This window comes from Canis aureus, chromosome 19 (assembly GCF_053574225.1).
Source record: "Canis aureus isolate CA01 chromosome 19, VMU_Caureus_v.1.0, whole genome shotgun sequence".
Lineage (NCBI taxonomy): Eukaryota > Metazoa > Chordata > Mammalia > Carnivora > Canidae > Canis > Canis aureus.
This window is the reverse complement of record NC_135629.1, coordinates 41,517,127-41,540,512: the sequence shown is the minus strand read 5'-3', so window position 1 is coordinate 41,540,512 and position 23,386 is coordinate 41,517,127. Positions and strand designations below refer to the sequence as shown.

Genomic DNA, 23,386 nt, shown 5'->3' with positions numbered 1-23,386 from the left:
CAAAGGCTATAGGAATAAGGAGAAATATAATAAATTCCTACCACTGGAGATACTTAAACATGGGTCTTTGCCAGTTCCATAGAACAATGATGGTTTTGTTACACTAGACACATTTCACATTATTGAAAGCAAGCAGCTACTTCCTGTGCATGCACCTGGCCTCACTTGTACCATCACATGCAGACTCACCTTGCTTCTGATCAGGATGCTCACCTCACCAGACTCTATAATGTAGAAGCTATCAGCCTTTTCACCCTGGGAAGGGAGAGAAGGTTGTCAGAGCTATACATACATACATACATATTGGTGAAAGACACAGAAATAGATCATCTCATTGCCTGAGCTCTGATTTGTATTTATTTTCTAACTCTACAAATTAACCAGTGGCTAACAAATTCAGTACAAAATGAAAGGATCCTGGTCCCTGGGGATGTCAGTCCAACTATAACACACATCTCTCACTTCCTGACATGGAATATTTACATTTTTCCCCTGGATAATACTTGGGTTGCCAATTATACATAGCATTACTATTGTTGCTGCTCAGGAATCTGTGACTGGGGGGAGCAGCAGCCAAGACTGCTACAGACAATATCAAGGTGACTCCTGGCACGACCAAATGCAGCCCTCCAGAGGACAGTGTGGATCTGGAGAAAGCTCTGCCTTGGTGAGGGAGGTACTATAATGTGGGTTAATGTCACCCTTATGAGCCTCAGGCTTTTCTTTTCCTTGCTTGGATTTTAAACCACTTGGCTGAACCAGTCATTCAGGTAATTCAATGGGTATTTATGAACTTAGTATGTGCCAAAGCACTGTTCTAGGCATGTGAGATGTAAATGGACAAAACAAATATCCCTACCCTTGTGGAAATTACAGGCTGATAGGGCAAACAAACTGCAAACAATTAACATGATGAATCAGCAAATGATACTATTGTGTTAGAAGGTAATTAAGTACTACTATAGAGAGAAAGTAGAGGAAGGTGGGATCTGGAGTACTGGGGGGAGGAGATGGCTACAGTATACAGCAGAATTTCATCAAGAGGGTGAGATTTGAGCAAAGGCTGGAATGAGGCAAGAGTTAAGCAAGCAGACACAGGAGAAGAGGCTTTTACAAGCTCACTTCAGTCTCTGACACCTTTCTCTTAACATCTGGAGCAATAACCATCTATACTGGATAATTCAATACTAATCATGTGTCCTCATTCTATGTGGGGCTTATGTCTTCAGAAGAATCTACACTTCTGAATTTTTGTTAAGACTTCAACGTCTTTCAACTACCACAGAGAACTCCAAGTGGACACCTTCCAGCTGAGGCTGCCATTCCTCAGTTAGTCTAGTCCCAGTTCACTATGTAATAATCACTGCTCCATGTCAGTAAAAGCCACAGCTTTATAAAGGGGTGCCTGTGAGTTTCTATGCTGCTGTGCTGGGTAGGTACCCTGTACCCAGCAGAGCCAAATCAGCATGAGATTCTGGAGTTACACAAAGAGCTTCCTGACAGAGGTTGCTGAAGGAAACTAAAGGGGAACCAGAGGCATGGTCACCAGGAAGAAGAGTAGTTTCTAGGTCCAAGAAGGGAGTTTAATAAAGGAAGATGTGATTACCAGTGTTCAGTGTTGCTGGGAGGTCAAGAGTAATAATGATTCAAATGTGTGGAAACATTCTGGTGACCAAGAATGTGAATGGTAGGGATGAGCCACAAAAGTGACAGGTGGTGAAGGTTGAGTGAACTCTTTTTGTTTAGATAGATGTGTAATAGCCTAATTTACAGGGCTCATTTTTCACAGCTGCAGCCTAATAAATTTTCACACATGTATGCACCTGTGTGACCACCCCCTAGATCAAAACAGAAAATCTGGGTGGCCCTAGTGGCTCAGCGGTTTAGTGCCGCCTTTGGCCCAGGGCATGATCCTGGAGACCTGGGATCGGGTCCCATGTCGGGCTGCCTGCGTGGAGCCTGCTTCTCCGCCTCTCTCATGAATGGATAAATAAAATCTTTAAAAAAAGAAAAAAACACAACAGAAAATCTTTCTGGCCTCCACCCTATGGAGTGTTTTTCAGTCAAAACCACCACTACTTCACCTATTAGGTAATTGTATCTGACTTCTGTCCTTGCAGTTTTCCTTAACTCCTGTTAAGGAAAGTAAGGCTGTACCTTAACTTCATATAAATGGAATCATACATTGCCTTTTGTGTCTGGCTTCTGCTAGTTCACACTGTGAGACCCACACTTTGAATATGCCTGCCTGTGAAAGGAATGAGAAGCTAGTAGCTGGAGTGAAAACGGAGTGAGTGGAGAAACGTGTGTATTTTGAGGACAAGAGAGACTCAGGCATGTCTACAGGGTGAAAAGAATGAGTGTGAAGAGAATGAGTTTGATGAACAGAGGAGCTCAAATAAAACAGAACCTGCTAACGATGCTGTGTGCTCACTCCCAGCAGGCACTCTGGTGTGAGCTGCATGTATATTGGTTCACACAATCTCCCAAGAAGATAAACTCAGTACTATTGCCATTGCATTTTACAGATGAGTTTCCTCAGGAGCTCAGAAGATAACTTTGTCATAGGAGGTAGGGGACATAGCTGGTGGAATCAAGAGGATCATCTCTAATCCCTTTAATTTTACTAACTTGCTAATATATCACCAGAAAGGATTATCATAGTTCACAAACAATTTAAGAAGAAAAATTTTATTTTATTTTTTTAATTTTTATTTATTTATGATAGTCACAGAGAGAGAGAGAGAGAGAGAGAGAGAGAGAGGCAGAAACACAGGCAGAAGAAGAAGCAGGCTCCATGCACCGGGAGCCTGATGTGGGATTCGATCCCGGGTCTCCAGGATCACGCCCTGGGCCAAAGGCAGGCGCCAAACCGCTGCGCCACCTAGGGATCCCAAGAAGAAAAATTTTAAATAAAACCATGAAGGGGGGTGGGGGGGGATCCCCGGGTGCCTCAGCGGCACCTGCCTTTGGACCAGGGCGTGATCCTGGAGTCCCAGGATCGAGTCCCACATCGGGCTCCCTGCATGGAGCCTGCTTCTCCCTCTGCCTGTGTCTCTGCCTCTCTCTCTGTGTCTCTTGTGAATAAATAAATAAAAACTTTTAAAATAAATAAATAAAACTATGAATGATGATAGTATCAGTTGAAAATAGTCTAATTTGGTGGCTCAGTTGGTTAAGTATCTGCCTTTGGCTCAGGTCATGATTTCTAGGTCCTGAGATTGAGCCCCGCATTGAGCTCCCTGCTCAGAAGACAGTCTGCTTCTCCCTCTCCTCTATTCATCTTGCCCCCATCAGGCTCGCCATTTCTCTCAAATAAATACATAAAATCTTTTTAAAAACTAAAAAACTAAAAAAGAAGAAAAAGAAAATAATCTATTTTTGTGGTATCTGAGGGGACATACTGTGTGGCATTTTCAGCCTCATGAAACAGCCTGGTTAGGCTGAGACAGAGATGGGCCAGGACAAGTATTTCCCATCCCCCTCAGGTCCAGTGATGGATAATGCATGCAAAGCTGGTTGTTCAGACTTTGTAGGATGCCTGTCAGTTTACAGGGGGGACAGAGTAGAATGGGATATCTACCCAGGAGCTCAATGGAAGAGTGCCCTGCTTTTCAAATTGTCAAGTCCACTAAGATACATCTCACAGAAAGAATATTCCATTCTATATTCTGGAGTAAAAAAGCCAGTAAAAAATATTTTAAATTTTTGTGAACATATCAGGTGTTTCGATAAATAGTTTCTGAATGTCTACAGCAGGTACTGACTAGGTTATCATCCATATGATGAAATTCACTGGACTTTATATTAAATAAATGTCTCTTGTTCACAAATGATGATAAAGATCCATATCCCACCATAAGAATGACTGAAACTCTAATTCAGGACATGGCGCCTTGTTGGCTTAATGAAATGGTACTTAATGTTGAATACATGAAACATACTTTTTATGAGGTATAAATTCTGTTCACATCATTCAGAGAACAGGTAAAATATCCCATCAATTAGGATAAATGCAAAAATTATTAAACATTACAAAGTACACAAGCATAACATTAAAATGTCATATTCTTTGGCTTTAAAATAAAAATTCTATTTGTAAAATAAAGAATAAAAATTTGTAAGGATATAATAAGAGAAACTCTGAAGGGGGCAGCTTGCCAGGGGTTCCCCTGATAGTACACATGGTCTAGACAATACCTAGAGACAGGCTGAGATGCATACTAGCATCCCACCATACCCTGCAATAAGCAGTGGCTTCTGTTCTTTCTGCTGTATTTGGGCCCCAGTTGGACGTGTGCATTAAGTAGGGCACCCACTCTCATGCACAATCACATGTAAAGAATAGCTGGGCTGCAGGAAGGAATATGGTGCTAAAGAGTCACAGCAGTCCAAGCACAACTATCAAGAGGGAGGCAGCAATCTCTAAATGCTGACGATCATCACTGATCTTCAGGGATGTAGGGAAACTTCTAGTTTTAAAATGCTCATAATCGAAAAAGAAGAAAGGCTAGAAAGTAAAGGGCTAAGCAACCAACTCAAGAGAGAAAATAACAAAAACAAAGGAGACGAAAGGAAATGAGATAAAGACAGAAAGTAATGAAACAGAAAATGTTTAATGGGATTAATAAAAGGTGAGAGTTGGTTCTTTTTTTTTTTTTAAGAGAAAGTTTATTTATTTATTCAAGGAGACAAAGAGAGAAAGAGAGAGAGAGAGAGGCAGAGACACAGGCAGAGGGAGAAGCAGGCTCCATGCAGGGAGCCCGACATGGGACTCAATCCTGGGACTCCAGGATCAGGTCCTGGGCTGAAGGCAGCGCTAAACCACTGAGCCACCGGGGCTGCCTGAGAGTTGGTTCTTAAAAAGACTGAAAGAACTGATAAGCCCCTTGCAAGCTTAAGCAAGAAAAAAAAAGAAGGCACAAAACAACATTAGGAATGAAGATAGGAACATCATTCTAGATGCTGTTATATAGTTAAAAGGTGTTAGAGGGAAAACAACAAAACTAAAAGGTGGCCTATGGAATAGGAGAAGATATCTGCAAACAACAATATCTGATAAAGAGTTAGTATACAACTATAAGTTGGAACTACAGTTCCTTACATCCCTGTAAGGAACTTATCAACTCAACACCCAAAAAACAATCCAGTTAAGTAATGAGAAAACATGAATAGATACTTTTCCAAAGAAGACATCCCGATGGCTAATCGACACATGAAAAGACGCTCAACATCACTCATAACCAGGGAAATACAAATCAAAACTGTGCTGAGATACCACCTCACACCTGTCAAAATGGCTAAAATCAACAACACAAGACACAGCAAGTGTTGGCAAGGATGTGGACAAAGAGGAACCCTTTTGCACTGTTGGTGGGAATGCAAACTGGTGTAGCCACTCTGAGAACAGTTTGGAAGTTCCTTAAAAAGTTAAAAATAGGGCAGCCCGGGTGGCTCAGCGGTTTAGCGCCATATTCAGCCAGGGCGTGATCTAGGGGGGCCCGGGATTGAGTCCCATGTTGGGCTCCCTGCATGGAACCTGCTTCTCCCTCTGCCCGTGTCTGTCTCTCTCTGTGTGCCTCTCATAAATAAATAAAATCTTAAAAAAAAAGTTAAAAATAGAACTACCCAATGACCCAGGAATTATACTACTAGGTATTTACCTAAAGAATATAAAAATATAGATTTGAAGGAGTACATGAACCCCGATGTTTATACGAATATTATCAACAATAGCCAAACTATAGAGGGATCCCAAATTGTTCATTGATGAATGCATAAAGATGTGGTATATATATACAATGGGATACTACTCACAATCAAAAAGAATGAAATTTTGCCATTTGCAACGTGGATGGAGCTAAAGTGTATTATGCTAAGTGAAATAACTCAAAGTAATACAAATACTGTATGATCTCACTCATACGAGAACTGAGGATTGATGGAGAGAGGTGGGGGGGATGGATCAGATGGGTGAAGGGTACTAAGAAGGGCACTTGTGATGAGCACTGGGTGTTGTATAAGTGATGAATCACTGAATTCTACTCCAGAAACCAATATTGCACTGTATGTTAACTAAGTAAAATTTAAGTAAAAAATAAAAATAATAAAAGGTGTTATAGGAACTTTATGGCCAACTTTATGCCAACAACACTAAATTTCAGACAAAGGAATTCTAGTCTTAATACAAACTGCTCAGATAATAGGAAGAGAACAGAATCCCAACTTACATTATGAATCTAACATCCTGATACAAAATCTGACAAGGCTGTTATAAAAAGGAAAATTACAGATCAGCCTCCCTTGGGAGCAGAACCATAAAATCTTAAAATATTAACAAATTGGATTCGTCAATACATGAAAAGGATACTATACAATGGCCAAGTTGATTTATCTTATCTCAGCAACAAAAGGCTGCTTTAACATTTGAAAATCAAATCAATGTACTCACTGAACACTTGCTTATAACAGCTAAAAACTAGAAACACCTCAAGTGTCCATTAGCAGTTGGGAAGGCAAATAGTTTACTCACACACTGGAATACTACACAGTAATGAAAATGAACAAACTATGCCCAACTGACTGGGCCACCCAAGCACCCCTCTAATTCCAATTTAGAAATTTTAAAAACCCAGCAAGATATGGCCATATTGTTTAGGATGTATACCCAAGTGGTTAAAACTACAAAGGAAAGCGAATACATGACTACCATAAAGTCAGGATAGGGAGGTAGGAGGGCCATGACTAGATAGGAGTTCATGAGGGTGGAACAGCTTCTGAAGTGTAAGGGTATTTCTCTGAAAATATCTAGAAAATAAATTTCTGGATTATAGAATAAATTCAGCTTTACAGGATAAGGATAAATTTCTCTCAAAAGGGATTCAGCTAAATGATTCTATTAACAGTGAACAAAACTTCCTACTACATCTTGGAATTGTCAGATTCCTACTTTTTGCCAAGCTAATAGGTATGAAAATAGTTCTCACTGTGGTTTTTAATTTGCATTTCCCTGATTACTCAGTGAGGCTGAAACCAATTCATTATTCACTGATGCCAGAACTGATGCTTTGAGAATACAATTCTCAGTGTCATCCTTCTCAAAAATCTTTGAAAGTGCTTCTCAAACACTTCCACCAAGTGTTCTTTTTTTTTTTTTTTTTTTTTTTTTTAAGATTTATTTATTCATGAGAGACACAGAAAGAAGGCAGAGACACAGGCAGGGGGAGAAGCAGGCTCCCTGCAGGGAGCCCAATGTGGGACTTGATCTGGGAACTCTGGAATCCCACCCTGAGCCGAAGGCAGAGACTCAACCACTAAACGTCCCAGGCATCCCTCCACCAAGTATTCTTAAAGCAAGGGCATTACCAAGCCTTAGAATAGGCTATAGTAGTGGTTTTCAAACTTTAGCAAACATTAAAATCGTCTGGAGTTGTTGATAACAAAACCAGACAAAGACATCACAAGGAGAAAAAAACTACAGACCAATACCCTTCATGAACAAACGCAAAAGTCCTTAACAAGGGAGTTACCCACTACATGCTAGATAGGATGCTACTTAATTCATGAATTACTTAATAAAGTCAATCAGATCTTCAAATTAAAAAAACCAAAGTTTTAGCAAATTAAATCTAGTAATAAATAAAAAGGCTAATATATATATCATGACCAAGTAGGGCTCACTCCAGGATGCAAGCTTGGTTTAATATTCAAAATTCAATGTTAAAAAAGAGTCAAACAACATAATTCATATTTGTTAACTAAAAAAGAATATCCATATGAACACATCAATAATAACAGAACAGCAAAAGTATCTGACAAAATTCAACATCTTTTCATGATAAAAACAGAAAACTAGGAACAGAAGGGATGTTCTCTAACCCGATTAAGGACATTTATAAAGAAGCTTACAATTACATTATACTTAATGGTGAACAATTAAATGCTTTCCTCCTAAGATCAGTTAATAAGACAAAGATGTCTGTTCTCAGCATTTCTATTCAATATTATACTGGAGGTCCCAGCCAATGCAATAAGGCAAATTAATTAGCTAAAAATTACAAAGAAGGCATATAGAAGTAGAACTGTCTTTGTTCATAGATAAAATAATCATCTATACAGAAAATCCCAAGGAAGCTACAAAAAAGCTGTTAAAATTGTGAGGTTAGCAAGGTTGTAAATACCACAGGATCAATATGCAAAATTCAATTGTATATAAAAATACAATTATGTACTAGCAATACATAATTAAAAACTGAAAAAAGGAAAACCACTTAGAATAAAGTTAAAACTATGAAATATCCAGGTATAAATGAACAGATGTGTAAGACTTGAAAAGTATAAAATAGGAGAGAAAAATTAAAATATATAAAAGCATACTACGTTCATGAACCAACTCACTGTAGCATTTAAGTATCTGACAATAAGCTTTTTTTTTCTTTTTAAGATTTTATTTATTTACTTAACAGATAGAAGAAGAGCACAAGCAGGGGTAGTGGCAGGCAGAGGTAGAGGGAGAAGCAGGCTCCCCGCTGAGCAGGGAGCCCCACGTGGGGCTTGATCCCAGGACCCTGGGATCATGACCTGAGCTGAAGGCAGATATTTAACAAACTAAGCCACCCAGGCACCCCAGTAAGATTTTTTTTTAATTTAAATTCAATTTAGCAACAGATAGTATAACATCCAGTACTCATCACTTCACATGCCCTCCTTAATGCCCATCACCCAGTCACCCCAGCCCCCCACCCATTTCCCCTTCAGCAACCCTCAGTTTGTTTCCCAGATTTAAAAGTCTCTCATGTTGTGTCTTCCTTTAATTTTTCCCCATTCAGTTTCCCTTTCTTCCCTTATGGTCCCTTGCACTATTATATTCCATACATGAGTGAAACCATATGATAACTGTCTTTCTCCGATTAACTTATTTCACTTAATATAATACGCTCCAGTTCCATCAATGTCTATGTAAATGGTAGGTACTCATCCTTTGATGAGTAATATTCCATTGTGTGTGTGTGTGTATACACTCTTCTTTACCCATTCATCTGTCTAAGGACATCTTGGCTCCTCCCACATTCTGGTTATTGTTAACATTGCTGCTATGAACACTGGAGTGCAGGTGTCCTGTTGTTTCACTATATCTATATCTTTGACCCAGTAGTGCAATTGCTGGGTTGTAGGGTAGCTCTATTTAAACTTCTTGAGACTGTTTTCCAGAGTGTTTGTACAGCTTGCATTCCCACCAACAGTGTAAGAGGGTTCCCCTTTCTCTACATCCTCACCAACATTTGTTGTTTCCTGTCTTGTTAATTTTAGCTATTCGCACTGGTGTAAAGTGGTATCTCACTGACAATAAGCTTTTTTGATTGTAATGTAAGTGATTGACATCAACCTTTTGATTATTGAGGCAACCATTTCAAAGACTCCCATCTTGAATAAACATATTGCCAGCTATATAACTAGATGAAGAGCTAGTCTGCTCTCACCTATAAAGTTTCCCTTTTAGAAAGTCCTGGGAAATGGAGGAAAATGACCACTTGAGTGACACTGTAATTCCTGCTCTTATGTTTTAAATTCACCAATAAAGAGGGAACCTGCCAAACCCTGGGCACCCCACCCTCAGACCAAATTCCAAGTCCCCCAGCCCACCCTGTGACCTCACTGTGTGGCCCTGGATGTACCATGTACCCTCCAGGACCTGTAAGTAATAAACAGCAAATCTTTTTTCAAAGTTCCCTTATATCAAAACAAAACAAAACAAAACAAAACAAAAAAAAGTTCCCTTATAGTTGTTTGCTGAGGTAAGTCTTGTAGTCATAATAAGAACCACAAGGGCAAAAAAAAAAAAAAAAAAAAAAAAAAAAAGAACCACAAGGGCTGGTCCAGCCATAACACTGGCTCTGGAGAAATGTCTGTGAGGATTTGCTAGAAGTAGGTGAGTGCCTCAGATATTCCTAGCTGATACTATCACTACCGATGGCCTGAGACTGACATAAAACACTCATTATTGTTACAGTGTCAATTTCTCCCCATATTGATTTATAGATTCAACATATTCCCAATAAATAAAAATCTCAGCAGGCTTTTTTGGTAGAAATTGTTATGTTAGTTCTAACATATAAATAGAAATGTAAAGAGCACAGAATAGCTAAAATAATTATAAAAAAGAATTAAAAGGGCAGCCCTGATGGCCCAGTGGTTTGGCGCCGCCTTTAGCCCAGGTTATGATTCTGGAGACCCAGGAATCGAGTCCTACGTTGGGATCCCTGCATGGAGCCTGCTTCTCCCTCTGCCTGTGTCTCTGCCTCTCTCTCTCTCTCTCTGTGTGTCTCTCATGAATAAATAAATAAAATCTTTAAAAAAAAAACAAAAACTTCTATAGATTTAGGTGTGCTGTAAAATATAAAATATACAACACATTTTGAAGACAGAATAAAAAAAATGTAAAATATTTCATCATTGAATTTTTATATCACTTAAATGTTGAAGAGGTATTATTTAAAGATATTAGGTTAAATATATCACATTATTAGAATTAAGTTAACCTTTAAAAAAATTTGGCTGCTAAAAATTTTTAAATTACATATGTGTTTTTTTTTAAATTTTTTTTTTTAAATTTTTATTTATTTATGATAGTCACACAGAGAGAGAGAGAGAGAGAGAGAGAGAGAGAGGCAGAGACACAGGCAGAGGGAGAAGCAGGCTCCATGCACCGGAAGCCTGACGTGGGACCCGATCCCCGGTCTCCAGGATCACGCCCTGGGCCAAAGGCAGGCGCCAAACCACGGCACCACCCAGGGATCCCAAATTACATATGTGTTTTACATGATATTTATTGAATGGCGCTAGCCGAGAGATAAATAAAGGAGAAAATCTTATTGACTTTGCAAAATTTTTTTAAATAGGGCACAAGAATGAATAACAAGAGAAAAAAAATTACAAACTAGACTCTTCAAAATTAAAAACTTTTGCTTTTTTTAAAAACTATCATTAAGAAAATGAAGAGATAAGGGAGGTGGGTGGAGGCTAGGCTAGATAGATGATAGGGATTAAGGAGGGCACTTGTTATGATGAGAGCACTGGGTATTACATATAAGTGATGAATCACTAAGTTCTACTCCTAAAACCAATATTACACTGTATGTTAACCATCTAGAATTTAAATAAAAGTTTGGAGACAAAAAATAATTTAGAAAAAGAAAAGAAAATGAAGAGACAAGCCATAGCCACAGACATAGATTGGGAGAAATATTTGCCAATCATTTGCCTAATAAATGATTTGCATTCAGAACACATAAAGAACTCTTACAACTCAATTAGAAGAAGCAAATTGCCTAATTGTAAATAGGGCAAAAGATTTACAGAAACTTCATCAAAGAAAACCTATGGATGGCAAGCAGTCACAAGAAAAGACACTCAGCATCATTAGACATTAGGAAATGCAAATTAAAACCAAAATGAATTACCACTTTATACCCACTAGAATGGCTAAAATTAAAAGGACTGCTGATACCGGGACGCCTGGGTGGCTCGGTCGTTGAGTGTCTGCCTTTGGCTCAGGGCACGATCCCAGTTTGGGGATCGAGTCATGCATTGGGCTCCCTGCGTGGAGCCTGCTTCTCCCTCTGCCTGTGTCTCTGCCTCTCTCTCTCTCTGTGTCTCTCACGAATAAATAAATAAATAATCTTAAAAAGGGAAAAAAAAGAATGTTCATTGCAGCTTTATTCATAATTGCCCCAAGCTGGAAAGACCTCAAATGTCTTTCAACTGGTGAATGGAAAGACAAATTATGGTACGTCATACAGTGAAAATACTACTCAGTAATAAAAAGGGACTATCTGCTGACACATACAACATGAAAAAAATCTCCGAAACATGCAAAGAGAAAGAAGGCAGACACAAAAGACTACATATTATAAGACTTCATTTATATAAAATTCTAGAAAAGGGGATCCCTGGGTGGCGCAGCGGTTTGGCGCCTGCCTTTGGCCCAGGGCGCGATCCTGGAGACCCGGGATCGAATCCCACATCGGGCTCCCGGTGCATGGAGCCTGCTTCTCCCTCTGCCTGTGTCTCTGCCTCTCTCTCTCTCTCTCTGTGACTATCATAAATAAATAAAAATTAAAAAAAATAAAATTCTAGAAAAGTAATTTCTATAATGTTAAAAAGCAAGTAAGTAGTTTCCAGGAATAAGGAGGTGGGAGCAGTGGATTGACTAAAAATCTAAATGAGGGAATTCCTTGGGGTGATGCAAATATCCTATACTATGATTCTATGATTGTACGGATGGCTATAAAACTCCAGAATTAGGGATCCCTGGGTGGCGCAGCGGTTTGGCGCCTGCCTTTGGCCGAGGGTGCGATCCTGGAGACCTGGGATCGAATCCCACATCGGGTTCCCGGTGCATGGAGCCTGCTTCTCCCTCTGCCTATGTCTCTGCCTCTCTCTCTCTCTCTCTGTGATTATCATAAAAACAAACAAACGAACAAACAAAAAAACTCCAGAATTATACACTTGGTGATTTTATTTTATTGTTAATATTTTTAAGATTTATTTATTCATGAGAGACACACAGAAAGAGGCAGAGACACAGGCAGAAGGAGAAGCAGGCTCCCTATGGGGAGCCCAATGCAGGGACTTGATTCTAGGACCCCAGGATCATGCCCTGAGCCAAAGGCAGATGTTCAACCACTGAGCTACCCAGGTGTCCAGGTGATTTTTTTGTATGTACAATATACTGTAACAAAGCTGACCAAAACAAACAAACAGAACATAAAATACAGTTTCTGATTCCCAAGGATTTGCATTTCTAACAATTCCTCTCAAATTCCCAGATGACACTGATGCTGCTATATTTGGGACCTCACTTGGAGATCCCTCGTCTAGCTAGAGACACTGCCAAAAGTGGTCTATAAATAAGCTGATGTCATCTTAATTCATGTCCACTAAGCACAGTCACCTAGCACTCCTGTCTTCAAGAAGACAGACACAACAGAAAATACTGCAGCTTATACCTCTTGACATACCTCCTGAAGGCCTAGAGCTTTCTGGATGAAGAAGAGGTCCTTTGGGAGTAAATGAAAGCACCTCAGATTCAGAAGAAATTTGACCAGTCAAAATGTCCCCCCCTTTTTTTAAAAAAGATTTTATTTATTTATTCATGGGAGACACACAGAGAGAGGCAGAGACATCATAGGCAGAGGGAGAAGCAGACTTCCTGTGTGGAATATGATGCAGGACTTGATTCCAGGACCCCAGGACCACAACCTGAGACAAAGGCAGATGCTCAACTACTGAGCCAACCAGGTGCCCCAACATGTCCCATTCCTGCAACTCAGGCCTACGTTCTTAACAGACCAGGACAGTTGCTCAGGAACACAGCTCACACCGACAGGCCCTTGCTCATATTGTTATTTTGCCCCAAAAGACCTCTCCCTGACCTCAACTGCTGAAGCTGTACTTCTAAGCCCAGCCCAAATGGCATTTATTCCCCCCACAGAACCATATGAAATACCCTCTTTCCTTTTTTTTTTTTTAAGATTTTATTTATTCATGAGACACACACACACACACACACACACAGAGAGAGAGAGAGAGAGAGAGAGAGGGGCAGAAACACAGGCAGAGGGAGAAGCAGGCTCCTATGCAGGGAGCCCAACGTGGGACTGGATCCCAGGTCTCCAGAATCACACCCTGGGCTGAGGGTGGCGCTAAACCACTGAACCGCCCGGGCTGCCCAAGTACTCCCTTTCCTACATTCTCATTGTCATTCATATGTTCCTTCATTATAGTACTTATATCTAGCCTTACCTGTGTATCTTAATATCTAGAGAATCAAACCAATTTCTAATTGAAGGAATTATTAACAGTAGGGGTACTTAGAAAACAAAGGCATTTAGAGAAGGCACAGGGTTTTTTGTTTTTTGTTAGTCCTTTTTCTCTGGGAGTTTCTCTCTCTCCTTCTGTGATAATAAGCCTGATTAGTCCTTGCAGTGCTGGTTGGGCCAACTCCATCCACTGGCCCCAGAGGTGGGCTCAGGACTTAGGTTTGACCAATCTGAGTCTTTTTTCCTCCTAGCCCCAGCCCTGGGTTCATGATGGGAACATTACCCCACCCAGACCAACCAGATATGTTCCCAGTGTTCTTGCCAGAACCACAGGCAGAGAAGTTTACACCTAGAAGTCTTAACATATAATTAAAGACACAAACAGAGTAGACAAGGAAAATTATTACACAATACTCATCACAATGACCCAGGCTACTGTGTGGTGATCCTCAAGCACCCAAAAATAACATGAGAGAAAGGCACAAAGGAAATATTGAAGACAACTTATAAATCTGGTCAATCACTGAAGACTGAAGACTCTGGCCTATTTTAGATTAGCTAAGAAGCCACTTTTGTGTCAAACGTAAAAGGTAAAGGGCACAACCCTTGGACCTTCTCTAGGCTTTAACACTAATGAATGAAGCTTACACAAGGATCAAAAGAGAATGAGATCCAAAAGAACAACATCAGAATCCAGCAAAAGGTGAATGGAGGCAAGAGATGTGTATGTGTCCATGAGATGAACATCAATGGGTTTCAGAGGACTCTGCAGGAAGTGTGCCCAACTAGCTGGCAACATGAGCTCCCAAAGTGTGTGGACAAGGGATGCACTAGTCCTTCAAGAGGTAACCCTCAGGAAAGGAGCTGCTCAAGGCCCCACGTACCTGTGTGATTATGCGCTCTCCATCCTTATAGGCCTTCTCTCCTATTACATCCACAATCTTCATTCGTTCTGACATCTGAAACAATAGACATACCCATAAACTATAAGGAAAAGATCTCGAATGAAAGTCACAAAGAATATCCAAACAATTGATTAGAATCATCCAATTTGAAAATTTAATAGGTTATATTAGTTTTAAATCTTAAAGCTCCAAAAACAGACTCTTATTCAAATACACTTTACCTCTAGTGATTTAAGGAGGGGCACAGATTCAATAAATGATTCAAACATCCTTCTCTTTTTTGCATTGTTTTTCACTATGATTCTTCTAAAAGTCACGCGGTCCTACAAGAAAGAACATGAAAATTCTGGTAAATGCCTCTGTGAGAGAACATCTATGGTTTAACTAACTGGATGACAGCAAATATTAGAGGACTATGGAATGTACTGGGCCAACTGAGTGTTTAATGACATTTTAATCTGAGTCATCACTGGAAGAGAAAGACTTGTAGCCTGTGTCAGACAGATGGTCCACGTGCAATTGCTTGCTATCTAGTACTCAATGAGTGCCACCTATGGGTCATAAATAGAACACAAAATACAAATCCCAATCAAACACTTCCCAGTTCACAGTCACTGTTCAATGTGAAAAGGTGCACATTCAAAAAAAAGGAGATGTAACAACCACTTCAGGGCTCTTGCCCTGAAGGACTTTACAATCTCAATGGGGAGACAACACAAAGTATATGGGAATAAAAAATCTACAGTTCAAGACAGCATATCTAATGTGCCAGGTGAACAATAAAGACAAGAGTAAGTGCCACAAGAATTCTGAGGAGGTAAAGAGAGAGATCACAGTAGGCTGGAGTGATCAAGGGTATTTTTGTTGCAAAAATATAAATTTTGGTGGAGCATCTAGGTGGCTCAGGTGATGAAGCATCCAACTCTTGATCTTAGCTTAGGTCTTGTTCCCAGGATCAGGAATTCAAGCCCCACACTGAGCTCCACACTGGGTGTGGAGTCTACTTAAAAAACAAATACATATATAAATATTCACAATATAAGTATTATATATAAATCATGTTTATAGATAATTATATAACTATACATAAAAATTTAATAATTAACGGAAAAAGAGGGGAGGCAGGAATGTGAATGGAAATGGAGTCCCTTGACTCCAGCAAGTTATGGATTCTGATCAGAAGACAGCTAACCAGAGCTACAGTCAAGCTCCTCTCAGATATGTGTACATATGTGTGAGGAGGGACACACAGCCAGGAGAATATTAATTGCTTAGTTTTAGGTTTTTTATACCTAAGTTAATTGTACCTTTTGTCCACCTCAGGCTGGGAGAGGAAGGTGTCTTTTGTTTTTTTGTTTTTCCTTTGAAAGCAACATAATGAAATCCTCAAGGCTGGCAGAATGATACATACAAGGTAAGGACATGATTTTTTTTTAATTTTTAAATTTATTTATGATAGTCACAGAGAGAGAGAGAGAGAGAGAGAGAGAGGCAGAGACACAGGCAGAGGGAGAAGCAGGCTCCATGCACCGGGAGCCCGACGTGGGATTCGATCCCGGGTCTCCAGGATCGCGCCCTGGGCCAAAGGCAGGTGCTAAACCGCTGCGCCACCCAGGGTTCCCAGGACATGATGTTTAACTGTAAGTCTGCTATTTTAGTATGCTCTATGATGGGTTGGTAGTGGGGTAGAGAAATCACATAGAAGACAACTGAGTTGAGATGTCCTAATGGGTTTTACAGCTCATATTCCATAAGCTATAGAATTCCCAGCCCCTATCCCATACCATGTTTCATCTGCCTTAAAAGAGAAGTAAAAAAAAAAAAAAAAAAAAAAAAAAAAGAGAGAGAGAGAAGTCACCTACTACACCCTATATTCCTAGTATGAGCTATGACAGACTCCAACTCTCCCTCTAAACTGCTGTACAAATCATGTTTGTTTTTTAGCATATAGCAAGATTCTGCTCCATTTCTTCTCCATCTGTCTGCTTGAAAAGAGCCATTCAATCTCTGATTGCTCTAATGGGCTGCATGATTTGCCACTACTTTTTTAAGTCCAAGGTTAGGGATGTATCATTTAAAATGTTACTGTTATACTTTGGAATATTATTTCATTATCTTTAGAATTCAATTTCCACATGTTTTCTGGGCCAATCTAGGCACGAGTGCTACAGAAAGAGGACAATCAAAAGTGAGAAAATGGGAATTATGAAGTTCTCTTCTTTCTGAGTAGGCATTGTTAAAATTTTTTTTAATCCATCTATAACATCACAAAGATTGCTACAATTGCAATAGCAAACTATTTCTAGCTGAAGAGAAAACAACTGGTATCTCTCAAAGTGACTTATTTATTCATGTTCCAACATTTTCTATGCATATTTCCACTCTTCCCAGAACTCTCATGCTATGCAAGGCCAACTCCTGTGACTGTGGAGGGCATGAAAAAGCTTTCAGGGAGCTTCCAACAGAGCTGTGAGGAGAAAACTCCCACTGTGAAATAGTGGATCCTTCAGGCGGCAAGTGTTCAGCGTCAAGCTTACAGCCTAAAGTTCAGAAAAGAAAAGGAATACTACCTTTTCCAGTGATTGCAAGCATTTCCTAAGAAAGTTTCTATTAACTTTCACTTTCACAAGAGAGAACAAGAGCAGAGGCTAAGTATAGTGGTCATGGTGGCAACTGCCCCCACTAAGAGAAGGAATGTAGAATTCACTGTGAGAAACTTAAGTGACTACACCAAGTCCTCCCTGCTTTAGCCTCAGAAAGCATTTCTGAAGCCTTGGAAGCTACAAGAAATCAGGCTGTAGAGGACCATCAGGGAGTCACTTTTGAAGAGGTGATACTAAAGCTTTTGAGAGGCTTTGGGCTATAAAGTACATGAACAAAGCAGAAGAAAAGCAGAGCCCAGAAGGGCATTTTGATAGGATGCTTAAAACAGCAGGGAAAGGAAGAAAAGGCTGAAAAGGATAAGGCTAGGAAGTAGAAAGACAAGGCAGGGATCTCAGGAGAGAATGGTCATAACGCAGCACCACAACTATGGAGAGCAGGTGTTGCCATTCTGTAGCCCCTACCTTTTGCCAGACATCAAGAGAGTTGCTTCTTTTATGTCCATCTGTTGAATTCTCATACCCAACCATGAGACAGGTAGCTTTATAGTTCAATTAAAAAAAATTCTATTGTGACTTTCTCTTTGACTTAGGAATTCTTTAGGAATGTGTTATTTAATTTCCAAGTGTTTGTGGATATTTTCCTGTTACTTCTCTGTTACTGATTTCTGGATTTATTCCATTGAGGTTACAGAATACATTCTCTGGTTTAAATTATTTTAAATTTGCTAGGTTTTATTTTATATCCCAGGATATAGTCTATCTTGTTGAATATTCCACAGGCTTAAAAAGAATGAGTACTCTACTATTGTTGTACCCAGTGTTCTATAAATTTCAATTAGATCTTTTTGGCTAATGGTGTGGTTAAGTTCTTCAATAACCTTCCTGATTTTCTAATTGTTCCATCAACTGTTGAGAGAGAAGTGTTAAAGTCTGCAACTATAACTGTGGATTTGTCTCTTCTTTCAGTTCTATTAGTTTTTGCTTCACATATATATTTTTTAAAGATGTTATTTATTCATGAGAGACACAGAGAGAGAGAGACAGAGACAGAGACACAGGCAGAAGGAGAAGCAGGCTCCATGCAGGGAGCCCAACTGGGACTCCAGGATCATGCCCTGGGGTTAAGGCAGGCACTCAACAGCTGAGCCACCCAGGGATCCCTGCTTCGCATATTTTGAAGCTCTGTTGTTTGGTGTATACATATTTTTTTTTCTTTTTTTTTTTTCTTTTTTCAAATTTATTTATGATAGTCACACAGAGAGAGAGAGAGAGGCAGAGACATAGGCAGAGGGAGAAGCAGGCTCCATGCACCGGGAGCCCGACGTGGGATTCGATCCCGGGTCTCCAGGATCGCGCCCTGGGCCAAAGGCAGGCGCTAAACCGCTGCGCCACCCAGGGATCCCTGGTGTATACATATTTAGGGCTGCTATGTCTTCTTGGTACATTAACTCTTTCATTATTATGTTATGTTCCTCTTTGTCCCTGGTAACTTTCCTTGCTTTGAGGTCTACTTTATCTGATACTAATATAATTACTCCTGCTTTCTTCTGGTTAATGGTTGCATGGTATATATATAACTCTATCTTTTTACTTTTAATCTATACTATGTGTTTTTTTTTTAAGATTTTATTTATTTATTCATTAGAGACACACACACACAGAGAGGCAGAGACACAGGCAGAAGGAGAAGCAGGCTCCACACAGGGAGCCTGATGTGGGACTCGATCCTGGGACTCCAAGATCACGCCCTGGGCCGAAGGCAGGCGCCAAACCACTGAGACACCCAGGGATCCCCATCAATCTATATCATGTTTGAGAGAGTTTGGTGCAGATAGAATAGAGCTGGTCATCTTAAAAAATCCATGTGATTTGTCTCTGTCATTTAGTTGGTATAATCATATTATATTTACAGTAACTATTTATATATTAAGGTTTAAGTCCACCATTTTACTGTTTTCTGCTGTTCCCCTTTGTTTTGTTCTTCTGTTTCATTTTCCTGTATACCTATGGGTTACCTGATTAAAGCTTTTGAATACATCTCTTTGTACAGATTATTTTAGCAGTTGCTCTAGGTATTATATTTATATATATGTAATTTAATCACGATCTACTGATGTCAACATTTTATTAGTTGGAATAAAGTGTAGAAGCTTTACTTCCATTTGGGCCCCTTTACCTCTTCCTTTTAGACTATAACTATCTTAAGTATTTTCTTTTTTTTTAAGATTTTATTTATTTATTCATGGGATACACAGAGAGAGAGGCAGAGACACAGGCAGAGGGAGAAGCAGGCTCCATGCAGGGAGCCCAATGTAGGACTCGATCCCAGGACTGGGATCACACCCTGGGCCGAAGGCAGGTGCTTAACCGCTGAGCCACCCAGGTGTCCCAAGTATTTTCTCTACATACACTGAGAACCACATCAGACAGTAATTTTTTGGTTATTATTTTGGTTATTATATTTTCCAGTTCCCATTTGGATCTTCTTTCTGTCTTCTATTTCTCCGAGACCTTCTATTTTTTTTCTTTTTTTTTTTTTAAAGATTATTTATTTATTATTAGAGAGAGAGAGAGAGAGAGAGAGAGAAAGAAGCAGGCTCCATGCTGGGAGCTTGACATGGAACTCGATCCCAGGTCTCCAAGATCACACCCTGGGCTGAAGGTGGCACTAAACCTCTAAGCCACCGGGGCTGCCCTATTTTTTCTTCATTTTTTTCAAGTGTGTCCATAATTGCAATTGTGGCTTATATAATTGGCTATATAATGACTGCTTTATTATTTTTTAAGATTTTATTTATTTGAGAGAGAACAAAAGAGGGAGAGAGAGCACAGAGGGGGAGGAAGAAGCAGGCTCCCTGCTGATCAGAGAGCCCCATGTGGGGCTTGATCCCAGGACCCTGGGATGATGACCTGAGCTGAAGGCAGATGCTTAATTAACTGAGCCATCCAGGTGGCTTTTTTAAAAGATTTTATTTATATGAGAGAGAGAGAGACAGAGACAGAGACAGAGACACAGGCAGAGGGAGAAGCAGGCTCCATGCAGGGAGCCTGACGTGGGACTCGATCCCAGGTCTCCAGGATCACGCCCTGGGCTGAAGGCGGCGCTAAACTCCTAAGCCACTTGGGCTATCCTGATGATTGTTTTAAACCCTTGTCAGTTAGTTGCAATAGTTGTGTCATCTTGGTATTGGCATCTGTTGATTGTCTTTTCTCACTCAGGTTGAGAATTTCGCTCTTCTTTGTATAACAAATGATTTTCTATTGTCCCTCAGACATTTGGGGTATTATGTTGTGAAATTATGTATCCAATTTAATCTTTTTCTTTTGCAGGCACAATTTAGGTATAGTGTGCATGTACATGTGGGAGTGAATGTTCAGCTCCCCTCTGGATTCCACTGACACAACCCTGGCAGGGAAAGTGGAATGCCAACTAATAACACTGTGTATCTCCTCATTTTGCCTCTTTGTTACTGGGTGAGGCTGTAGTACGTTCAGTTTGCTGCTAGTCCCAGTGACACTGGAAAGTAGAAGCAATTTTTTCCTTTGGTATTTGGCTAGAATAGAGTGGTAGGTGTTCTGCTAGGCTGCCCTTTCCCTGGTCCTTTAGCTAAAGGGGTCAGGCTTTTCTTGGGGTTGTTTTTGTATGTACTTGTTGGTGGATCTAGGTTGTAGGCTTTTCCAGAATGCCATCTGGTATATATATGGAAAGCAAAAAAGAAAACCCAGGAAATTCACTGTCTTGTCCGTCTTTAAATCCCAAGATCCCTAGCCATTTCACCTTATCCCTATCCTTCCCATCTTTCTAAGTTTGTTGTATGATATCTGGACTGTTTTAGCTTTTTGTTTTTGTTTCTTTAAGATTTTATTTATGTACTGGAGAGAGAGAGAAAGTACACAAGCAGGGGAGGGGCAGAGGCCTAGGGAGAAGAAGACTCCCTGCTGAGCAAGGAGCCCAATGTGTGGCTCCATCCCAAGACCCTGAGACCATGATCCGAGCTGAAAGCAGACACTCAAACTGAGCCACCTAAAGTGCTCCTGAATTTTTTTAGTTTTAAGAGATAAAACTAGTGAGGAATGGAGATATTCCATCTTGACCTGGACCAGTAGTTGTCATAATTACATTTTTTTTTTAAGTTGGTTCCATGCCCAAGGTGGGGCTCAAACTCACAACTTTGAGATCAAGAATAGGTAGCATACTCTACTAACTGAGCGCCAGCCTTAGCATCAATACATTTTAAAACTGAGTTTATTTTCCCTATTACTTATTGATCTATGATCTATCCTTGAGTTTTTCCTTTTTTATTTTTTTAAAGAGAGAGAGAAAGAGCAAGCAAGCAAATAAGCATGTCAGCAGGGTGGGGAATGGTAGGGGGAGAGGAGAGAGAATCTTAAACAGGCTCCAAGAAAGGCTTGAGGTCATGACCTGAGCCAAAATCAAGGGTTGGATGCTCAACCAACTGAGCTACCTAGGTGCCCCATCCTTGAGTTTTTCAATCACTAGGTCCCCAAGTGTGTGATTTATTCTTAAGCCATTACATGTCTCATCTCTCAAGACACACTATACCAAAAGACAGGTCTTTTCTTGTATATCACAGGAAGTGCTCTGTCTTTAAAATGTGATTTCATTTGAGGAACTATGTTGATAATGCTATGGTATACAATTAATTCTGCTAGTAAAGTAGATGGAAACACATTATCACAGATGTCAATATCTTAAAAAGTGAAATTTGGAATCTGTACAAAAGGGTAATTATTTTGTTTAAGAAGGAAGAGAGTTATAGATTCTGAAGGCTTGATACTGAAAGGAAGCAAGATGGACCATGGGTAATAGAGGATAGGGATCACAGCAGTGGTGTGCCATAGACATTCTAGGAAAGTTCTCTTTCCCAGAATATGGCCATCAGCCTTTCTAGCCATCCACACCTATTGGATATTGGCATGGACCAATGCACATGAACAAGTGGATGGGTGGCCATAGAGAAAAGTTAGTCCTGGGACAGCTAGAGATGACAAGCACTGTTGGCAAAGCTCTCTATGACAATTATTTTTCTAGGCTGCCTCTTGCATGGAAAATTATCCCCTTTCTCTCTACCTGTCTGATCAAAACAAACAGAAAGCATAATAAGAACTGACATGACTATAAGGTTATAAAACCCAGTCTTTTCCTTGCAATTTGGAGTAAATGGTTTGTTGACAAATTATTTTAGAGAAATGGAAAAACACATTGGCACAAATCCTTTCATAATGTATTTCAGAGAACTGGCTACAAAATATAGTGTGAACCATAGCTTAAGGACAGCAAATTCAGAAGTAAGGGGAATTAATACTACGCCACGCAAGGATTATCATTTCTCTAACTCACCAGTCCCCAAAGGGAGCCTTCTGAAGTGGCGACAATGGTAGCAGCTCTTGGGGTGTTGTACATCAGAGCAAGTTCTCCAAAACTGCCACGGTTGTCATACTGACCAACAGAGCGAGTTTGATTATCTTTTGTTACTAAAATATCATAGGTTCCCCTGGAAATACAAGAAATAATTTCATTTATTACTTCCAATAAATTTCATTTGTTACTTCTAAATTTAAGACCTGACAGGTAGTGCATAAATAGAAGGTACAAATGATATAAAACAGGCAACTTCCAACATATTTTTGCTAGTATACAAAAATACAATAGATTTTTGCATTTTGACTTTGTATTCTGTGACCTTGCTAAACTCACTTATCAGTTCTAGGTGCTTTTTTGTAGCTTGGGATTTTCTAGGGAAGATAATGTTTAATGTTATCAGCAAACAAAGACAGTTTCACTTTTTCTTTTCTAATCTTTATGTCCTCCCTTCCTCCCTCTTTTTCTTCTTTTTTTCATTGCCTCATTGCATTGGCTAGGATCTACAATACAATACTATATAGAAGTGGTGAGAGCAGATATCCCTGCCTTGTTCTTGATCTTAAGGGGAAAACAGTCAATGTTTCACCCTTAACTATGATGCTGGCCAAAAGTTTTTTAAAAAATTCCTTTAACTGGACTGGTGAAAAACCACATCTATTCCTAGTTTGCTGA

General features: G+C 39.8%; 1 protein-coding gene across 2 annotated transcripts in view; it reads right to left on the bottom strand.

The window, feature by feature from the left end:
- PRKAR2A (protein kinase cAMP-dependent type II regulatory subunit alpha) overlaps positions 1-23,386 on the bottom strand; it is a 111,162-nt gene that overhangs the window by 6,320 nt on the left and 81,456 nt on the right. For both annotated transcript variants that reach the window (XM_077858919.1, XM_077858920.1), the window contains exons 6-9: positions 22,691-22,844; positions 14,947-15,048; positions 14,705-14,779; positions 190-255 (exon numbers count right to left, since the gene is read on the bottom strand). In XM_077858919.1, the coding sequence (XP_077715045.1) occupies positions 190-255; positions 14,705-14,779; positions 14,947-15,048; positions 22,691-22,844 (397 nt within the window). The remainder of the gene's footprint in view (positions 1-189; positions 256-14,704; positions 14,780-14,946; positions 15,049-22,690; positions 22,845-23,386) is intronic.